This window comes from Miscanthus floridulus, chromosome 8 (assembly GCF_019320115.1).
Source record: "Miscanthus floridulus cultivar M001 chromosome 8, ASM1932011v1, whole genome shotgun sequence".
Taxonomy (NCBI): domain Eukaryota; kingdom Viridiplantae; phylum Streptophyta; class Magnoliopsida; order Poales; family Poaceae; genus Miscanthus; species Miscanthus floridulus.
This window is the reverse complement of record NC_089587.1, coordinates 177,843,153-177,852,393: the sequence shown is the minus strand read 5'-3', so window position 1 is coordinate 177,852,393 and position 9,241 is coordinate 177,843,153. Positions and strand designations below refer to the sequence as shown.

At 59.8% G+C, this 9,241-nt stretch overlaps 1 protein-coding gene across 1 annotated transcript; it reads right to left on the bottom strand.

Annotated features, from left to right (window-relative positions):
* Positions 1-1,736: 1,736 nt before the first annotated feature.
* Positions 1,737-4,499, bottom strand: LOC136470227 (uncharacterized). Its single transcript, XM_066468140.1, has 4 exons — positions 4,383-4,499; positions 3,201-3,851; positions 2,258-2,414; positions 1,737-2,179 (listed from the first exon to the last, which is right to left on the bottom strand). The coding sequence occupies exons 1-4, from the start codon at positions 4,497-4,499 to the stop codon at positions 1,737-1,739; spliced, it is 1,368 nt and encodes a 455-aa protein (XP_066324237.1).
* Positions 4,500-9,241: the final 4,742 nt, after the last annotated feature.

The window sequence follows — 9,241 nt, the reverse complement described above, 5'->3', positions numbered from 1 at the left end:
GCCAGCCAACCTCACCAAGTATAGCGGTGAGACCAACCCCGAGCTCTGGCTTGCCAATTACCGCCTGGCTTGTCAGCTAGGCGGCGCCAACGATGACTGGCTCATCATCCGCAACCTTCCTTTGCTCTTATCAGACTCAGCGTGAGCCTGGCTCGAGCACCTTCCTCCCTCTCAGATCCACGACTAGCGCGACTTGGTTCGAATCTTCGTCGGGAATTTCCAGGGCACATACGTGCACCCTGGAAACTCCTGGGACCTTAAGAGTTGTTGCCAAAAACCAGACGAGTCTCTCCGAGACTTCATCCGGCGCTTCTCGAAACAATGCACCGAGTTGCCCAGCGTCAGTGACTCAGAGATTGTCCAGGCTTTTCTCTCTGGCACCACCTGCCGAGACTTGGTCCGAGAATTAGGCCGGAACGTACCGCGCTCGGCCGCCGCGCTCCTCGACATCGCCACCAACTTTGCCTCAGGCGAGGAGGCTGTAGGGGCCATCTTCCCCACAGACGACGCCAAGGGGAAGCAGAGGGATGAGGCCCCCAAGGCCTCAGTTCCCCGCCTCCCCAAAAGAAAGAAGAAGGATCGCCAGGGGAAGCGAGCCGTCCTCGAGGCCGATATGGTCGTGGCCGCAGAACGCAAGAATCCCCGAGGCCCTAGGGGCCCCAGACCTTTCGACGACATGCTTAAGAAACCCTGCCCTTACCACCAAGGCCCGGTCAAGCACGCTCTCGAGGATTGCTCCATGCTGCGGCATTACTACGCTAGGCTCGGGCTCCCCGACGACGACGCCAAGCAGAAGGGCGCTGGCGATCGGGACGATGACAAGGATGATGGGTTCCCCGAGGTACACAACGCCTTCATGATCTTCGGTAGACCCTAGACCAACTGGAGGAAGCCCGAGACGTCACGCTGCTGCACTCGGCTAAATACCAGCAGACCCTACGGCGCTATCAGGCCCGACGCGTCCGAGGCCAAGACTTGAAGGTAGGCGACCTGGTGTTAAGGCTAGCATAGAGCAACAAGGGCCGCCACAAGCTGACCCCGCCATGGGAAGGACCGTACATCATCGCCCGAGTGCTGAAACCCGGGACCTACAAGCTAGCCAACGAAAAGGGCAAAGTCTTCACCGACGCTTGGAACATAGAACAACTACGTCGCTTTTATCCTTAAAATTCCAAGCATTGTATATATCGTTTCTCGGAATGCAATTGAAACCCGTTTTTTAGTTGTTCTAATTTCTTGAGAAATTCCCCGAGCCTATCGTTGGTCTTGGCAATACGATGACACTATAAGGGAGACTCGACTCTGCATCCGCAGAACCGAATCTCCCTCGGGGGCTAGATGGGGGATTCCCCCTAAAGTTCCATGCGCCATTTTTAGTCGTTTTTCGAAAAAAATTCCTACGCCAAGCCCTCTAGCACGCTCTGACGAATCGGTTGCGGAAAACCCGAGGACCAAAAGCCCGACTCAGGGCTAGAAGGCCGGTTGAGTCGCGAGACAGCCTAGGCCTCCGGGCTACGGCGCTCCCTCACCACCTTTCGCCCAGGGGACGACTTAGGCTCCAAAGAGTTTTTTTTGCAAAGAAATCAGATCAGAGACGACAGGAGGGCAGAGGCTCGGAAATACAAGACAAATGATTAAAGAAACATGAGTTCTTTAAAAAGAAAGGCCTCAACGGCCACAAGCGTTATGATTCAAATCTAATTCCTACTCTACTTACATGGCCGTGTGGGCCCAGGTCAAGGCTCAGCACCTCCGGCATCGGCAGACGGCGGGGGAGGGACCACCTCCTCTTCAAACAATGTTGCTAGTGCGGTGCTAGGGCCTTCGGCCGCCTCCAACAGCTTCGTCACCACCTCATCGGCCTCGTCGTCGTCATCGGGCAAGACGTAGCCATCGCTGATGGCTTGAAGGTCGACACCAACATAGTGCGAGGCAATGATGGCCAGTGCATGCTTGACGCCCGCATGCAGCGCTCCTCGGAGCTGTTCACGCACTTGACCGCTCAGTGCAATCAGATGGCTCCCAAGGGAGCTGCCTGACTGAACCCCCTCGACCGCCAGGGCGTCGCAGGTGGCACGGGCAGCACTCTTCAGCTCCTCGTGCTCCCTGATCTCAGTCTTGAGCACCGTCTGCACCGCGCTGGAAGCCTCGGCTGCCCGAGTAACCTTCGCCTCTGACTCTGCACCACGGAAAATGGAATGAGGTTGAGCAAAGGAAAAAACAACCTAAACTAGGGGCGGAAGCCTACGGAACTCACCCTTGGCCTTCTGCTCCCAGCATCGGGTCTCGACCTGACAGGCCTCGGCTTTCTCCTTCCAGCATAGGGCCTTGGCCCGGGAAGCCTCGGCCCTCTCCTTCAGGCGCTGGGCCTCGACCTGAGAAGCCTCGGCCGCCCTGGAAGCTTCACTCCCCAGCTCAGCGTCACACAAGGAAGTTAGGGAACAAACATAAGGAAAACAGAACAAAACAAGGGGACTAGGACTCACCCTCGGCCGTCCCCCTCCAAACCACAGCCTCAGTTCACGAGGCCTCAGCTGCTGCAAGGGCCTCATCCAAAGCACCTTTTGTCAGCTGGTGCGCACTCTGTTCCGCCCCTAGCTGCCCAGCAAGAGCCGTGGCCGAGGCCGTAGCCTCTACGGCTCGAGCCCTGAAGGCATCCCGATCACTGGCCGCACAGGTGAGCTCCTCCTCCAACTCCTTGACCCGCATCGCTAGAGGGGCGAGCTGCTCCTAGGCCATGGCCTCCTCGACCTTCGCGTCGGCACAACGGAGGCGGAGGTCCTCCACCTCTGCGCTCCGCGCCGACAGGAGCTCGTTGGCACCGGTGAGAAGGCCCTTCTACCGCTGAAGCTGGTCCCAGACATCCCTCTCCCGATAGAGGAAGACCGACTTCCTAAGAGATCGGGTCTCGAGCTCCTGGGGAAAACAGAATAGGGGTCAATCCCAACAAAGAAAGCTCGGAAAAAGACCACCACGTGGGAAAAGAAAGCACGAACCTAGGCGACTCCGGGCAAATCGTTGGCCACCATGGACAGCGCCGTCCATAGAGACCGCTCCGCCAACTGGCGGTACTGCTCGAACGTGTCCCAACGACCACCCTCGGCCGCGTCCTTGAGAGCAAATAGAGGCTCTGCCTTAGGATCATCCTGGCTTTGCCATAGGACACGCGGGTGGTTCCACCCACGGGGTTCGGGTCACACCTGCGCGAGGGCTGAGCTTCCCTCGCCTGGAGTTGGAACTGGCTGTTCCATGACACCGGCCGCCTCGGCGCCGGCCATCTCTTGCGTCCAGGAAGTATCATCAGAGGAGATCAGAAGAATCTCCACCTCCCGGGCGCTCTCTCGCAATGGCGGCGGGCCCTGAACCAAGGGTGCCGCCAAGGCCTTCGCTGCCTTCATCTCCATTTCCTGGGCTGGTAGCCCCGCCACGATTGCATCAGCGTCGGTGGTCCCGGGGGCTCTGGCCTCTGCCATCGTGGCCTCGGTGGTCCCGGGGGCTCCAGCCTCCACCATCGAGGCCTCGGCAGTCTCGGGGGCTCTGGCCTCCGCCATCGTGGCCTCGGTGGTCGCGAGGGCCCCGGTGCCCGCCGTAGCGGCCTCGATGGTCCCGGGCGCCGCAGTCTCCGTCGCCGCGGCCGACAAAACCCTAGGGACCTCGGTCCTGGTGGTCTCGATGGCCAAGGGAACCTCGGCCGCATCCGACCCATGGGCCTTGCCATCACGAGGCGGAGGCGCCGCCTCCCCTTCCTCTGTTAGGGCCGCCTCAGCAGCCCCTCCTTGAGTGGCCGGCTCCTTCAGGTCGGCCCTCGCCGACGCCGCACCACGATGTAGGGCGGCTTGCGCCTCCGCCACCTAGTGGGCGGTGGAGCTAGGGGTAACCTTGAGCGCTTTAAGGGGCGCCAAGGTAGGCACCTCTGTAGGCCGCTTCTGGCTAAGGACAAGACGATCGCGGGGTCAATACAAGACAAAAGAACGAACGGAAGGAACTACGACCCCACCAAAAATACACCTACCTTGAGCGGGGCGGCAATCGCTTCGCCACGGCGACCATCGTCCGCAAAGGCGGCGGCGGCGACAGAGGCATCGCCTCCGTGTCCATCGGCGCCGGTTGGTCCTCAACGGACCCCGACGCCCCCTTGGTCCTTTGTGGGGGAGGTTGCGTCGCCTCCGCCGCCACTTGTTCCACCACCACCGCTGAGCCCACCAGGCTAACGGCGTGTTTGCCCAACGCCCGCGCCTCAGGCGTGTCAGCCTCGGCCTCGGAGCAGGCAATCGCCGACCCTGGGTCCGCTCCTCCTCCTCCCAGGAGTGCCGGGCTGCTTGCCAACGCCCCGGGCACCACCTCCACTATGTAGGGAGATGGTCCAGGGGACCTCGCCCCACCTTGCCCTCATCATCCCCGTTCGAGGCCTCCATTGATTGCGACGACGACGGGGATTCCTCAAACAGGAGGCCATCCTTCCTTTGTTGACGGCGGCGCTTGTCTAGCTCCTCGCGCATGAGGATCTTCTTTGTGCGCTTCGCCGCCTTGGCGTCTTTCCGTTTTTTCTACACGTCGGCGTGCGCTCGGTTGATCGCCCGCCGCCTCGCGTCCTCAGGAACGGGCGGCAGAGAAGAGCGCACGTCCCTCATCCCCTGCAGGAATGATGAACGCGTGTAAGGGAACAAGGGGTAAGGGGAAACGGAGGAGGCTTGGAGGCTACAGCGGCACACGACTTACTAGTGAGAGGAACCCCCACGACGGTCGCGTCGCGATGGGGGTCAAGTTGCCGCCCCTTAGCTTCGCCTCTACTGTCTCCCCCACCTGACGAAGAATTTCCTCGTCAGAAAGGCCGGAGGAGGACATCTGGATGCCCTCAATGGGCTCACCCGGCTTAATCTCGAACAGCCACCGCCGCCGAGCCATCAGCGGCAGCACCCTCTGGTGGTGGAAGGCAGCCACGACCATAGCCACGGTAAGGTCATAGCCCTGTAGCCTCTCCAGCCCCTCCAGAAGCAGCTGTAGCTTGGGCTGGTCGTCCTTCGGGACGCCGTACTTCCACCTCTCCGGACAGCTCCCCACAATCCGCCCAGTGTAGGGGAGAAGTCCTCTGTCATCGTTACGAAGGTAGAACCAGCTCGTGTACCATCGGCGATTGGATGACGTGAGCTGGGCCAGGATGTAGAGGTGCTGGTGGTCCTAGCGCACTTGGAGAGTGCAGCCACCGACCCTCATCGCTTTCCTTGTGCCCGACATGCCCGTCGGCTTAGTGGTGTGCCCAGCCCAGAAGAGATGGAGCCACAACTCCCAATGGGGAGCAATCCCCAAGTACCCCTCGTAGACGGCAACGAAGATGGCCGCCTGTGCGATGGAGTTGGGGTTGAAGTTGTGGAGCTCCACGCCATAGTAGTGCGGGAGCGCCCGCATGAACCGATCCGCCAGGATGCCGAGGCCACGCTCATGAAAGGAGACGAAGCTCACGACGTAGCCGTCGCGAGGCCTTAGCTCTGGCTCGCTGTATGGAGCGATCCACTTCGGCCTGGTGGGGTCCATCATCGGACGAAGGAGTCCACTATCGATGAGCGACTGGAGTGTCTCCATGGTAACATCGGAAGGATCCTAGGGGTCCGCCTCGACAACAACGATGTCGCCGGCCATGAGTGCGATGGAGGGATCAGATGCGGTGGTGAGTTTTTCTCTCTCTCCCATGCTCTCGCTTTTTCTCGCTTTCTCCCTGGCTCGCTCTTCTCTCTTCTTCTTCCCGGCACTCGCTGCTCTAGCGACGGCTTGATGGAGGCAGAGCTAACGTAGGCAAGGTAAGGTGAGGAGGGGCGAGACTCTTCGAGTATTTATGCAGGGGGAAGGCGAAACGAACAGGCGATGAAATCGGGGAAGTTTCCCCCCGATCCGGCGTAGTTAACCACGAGCCGATTTTGCCGCCCACGCGCCCACTTCTTTCTCATTAATTGCGGGAACAGTTACGTCCCATCCACCATGTCACGCTCGGCCACTATGGCAGCAGGCGTCGTTTTGCCTCCCCAGGAAACTGCCTCAAAAGGCGCACCACCCGTTGCCAAGCCAATGGGGAAGATATTCCCCCTGGCCTATTCCTTTCAGATGAAGGAACCAGGCTCTGAGCCTATTACGGTCCAGGGGTTTGAAGGCTGGGCCCCAAGGGGTTTCGACAGCCGCCCCAGGACAACAGAGTCAGGGACGACTGTGGGTGAGCCTATACGGGGCTGAGGCCCAAGCAAGCGAAATGCTTGGGATGCCCTAAGTTGTGTCTGAGACCGGCAGGAAGGTCTCTGAATGGGATCCAACTGTAGGGAGGCACCAAGCCACCGAGGCCCAGCGAACAGCCTCGGCACCCACTAGAGAAACCCTCTGGTACTCTTGGAGTGTGTCTCTGGACCGCTAGCCGTCCCCTAGCGAATGGGGCACGGGCCTCCACTCGGACTTACCCGATAACAGCTCACTGGAAGTGCCAACACTCGTGCCCACCGAGGGTAGCCTGGCACATTCCACCCCTCCTTCCGAGCGAAAAGGAAGCGTGAGGGTCATACAAAAAAGTCAGGGGAACCCCCGATGGACCTCTTGCCCCGTGCAAAGGCTTGGGGGCTCTTCCTGCAATCTTGCCGAGACCTAGCGACCCCGGTTCGCACTCGAGGGGGCTCGGCAAAACAACCCCTCCTTCCGAGCGAAAAGGAAGCACGAGGGTCGTATAAAAAGCCAGGGGAGCTCCTGACGGCCCTCTGCTCCATGCGGAGGCTAGGGAGCCCTTCCTGCAACCTTGCCGAGACCCCACGACCAAGGCTCGCGCCCAAAGGGGCCTCGGCAAACAAACCCTCAAGCACGAGGGGCGTATAAAAAGCCAGGGGAGCTCCTGACGGCCCTCTGCTCCGTGCGGAGGCTAGGGAGCTCTTCCTGCAACCCTGTCGAGACCCAGCAGCTCCGGCTCACACCCGAATGGGCTCGGCAAACAAACCCTCCGTCCGAACGAAAAGGATATGTGAGGGTCGAATAAAAAAGCCAGGGGACCCCTAACCGCCCTCTTGCTCCAGGCGGAGGCTCGGGGGCTCCTCCTACACCCTAGACAAAGACAAACGATCTAAGTCCGCGATAGAAGTTGCGTTACAAACGCAACAAAGGGCACCGAGCCCGTTATGGTCTAGGGGTTCGAAGGCTGGCCCCCCTAAGGTTTCAATAGCCACCCTAGGACAACAGAGTCAGGGACGACTTTGGGCGAGCCTACGAATGGCCGAGGCTCGAGCGAACAATCGCTCGGGGCGTCCTAAGTCGTGTTCGAGACCGGCAGGGAAGTCTCCGAATGGGATCCCACCGTAGGGAGGCACCGAGCCACCGAGGCCTAGCGAACGGCCTTGGCACCCACTAGAGAAATCCTCTGGTACTCTTGGAGTGTGTCTCTGGACCGCTAGCCGTCCCCTAGCGAATGGGGCACGGGCCTCCACTCGGACTCACCCGATAATAGCTCACCGGAAGTGCCAACGCTCGTGCCCATCGAGGGTAGCCTAGCACATTCCACCCCTCTTTCCGAGCGAAAAGAAAGCGTGAGGGTCGTACCAAAAGCCAGGGGAACCCCTGATGGACCTCTTGCTCTGTGCGGAGGCTAGAGGGCTCTTCCTGCAACCTCGCTGAGACCCCCATGACCTGAACTCGCACTTGTGGGCTCGGCAAATACGATAAAAACTCCTCACTCAAACACGAAAACGAAAAAGCCCCTGGAGGAGTAACTCCACTCCTCCAGGGCCTTGGGGGCTACACCCGGCGGGTGCGCTCGCGCGCACCCACCGAAACCTCAAGAAACAAAACACAATCCCTACGGGACCGACTGCAAACCAAGTCTCGATAAACCCTTAGGGAGAATGCACTCACCCTCCCTGAGGCTCAGGGGCTACTGTCAGGTACCATAAAACGGGGTACCCCGAGCGTACACCAAAAGGGGCACTAAAATCCCATCAACGGCAAAGTTAGAGGGTAAGCCATGGGCTCATAACCAGCCCCGTCCGAGCCCACCCGGCTCTCCGCATTGCCTCAGGCCTCTCATGGGAGGTCTCGGCGTCCTGACGTAATTTCCGCCTTGCGCGAGGCCTCTCACGGAAGGCATCGGCAAGGAGCCCAATCTCCGTCTCGCGCGAGGCCTCATTCTCCGTATCGCTCGAGGCCGGCTTGTCCATAGCCTATCGCCCCCGCCTCGACCGATCTTCTCGACAGCACGTCATGTCCCATTAATACGTCAACCACTCCCGCAATCATAGCCAGACGATGGCTCGACACCGCGGAATGGCCGACGGGACATGAGGTTGCATCAGCGCCATACCAGCTGAGACAGGGCATGGCGGGGATTACCGGCCACTGTATTCTGATGCTGTGCCCACGATCAGCGCCCACACTACACTGTGCCCCACGATCCCTGCCTCGAAAACAACACGACATGGGCAGCCTGGCCCGGGTCATCACCGCCTCTGAACCAGCACACCAGATCAACCGCTCTCTCTGGGCCTTGGCACTATGCACCAGGGTCTCGGCTATCTTAGGATTCATGTCTGCCGAGACCCCCCACTGCAGTGCAGCCTCGGCACTGATCGAGCCTCGACCTTGCGCACAGTCAGTCCACAGCGACTCACATGCTGACCACCGCACCCGCTTTGAGGCAGCCCTGGAGCTCCCATGACACACAGGATCGGATATGACCAGCACGCCACCCTAGTGCTCCAAGGATAGACCACTCCGATGACTACACCGCCACAGGAACAGGCCACAGGGCTCGGACACACCGCTTCTGTTCGTACGACACCGTATAGTTAGCATATGTACTACCCTTGTCCTCCCTTCAAACTATAAAAGGAAAGGACTTGGGCTACTTCTGGGGGGGCACTCACAAAGAACAATGCCCTGTAACACACACATTTCCCTGCCGCCTGAGAGCAACGTCTCAAGCAGCCCTCATCACACCTCGCCGAGACCTGGGACTGGCTCCCTCTCCCACCTAGCTTGTAACCCCCTACTACAAGCATTTCGGTGCAAGGAATACAAGATCGATCTCCCAGACTAGACGTAGGGCTTGAATTGCCCAAACCAGTATAAACCTTGTGTCTCTTTGCATCACCATCTGGAATCGGGAACACGCAGGATAAATCCACTAGTTGGTTGAGGACCCCCTGGTCCAAAACACCGACAGGCAGGTTATGCCTTGGCGTTCCAGAGCCGACTGAGCTCCTGCCTGTTCGCTCCAAGCAAGATG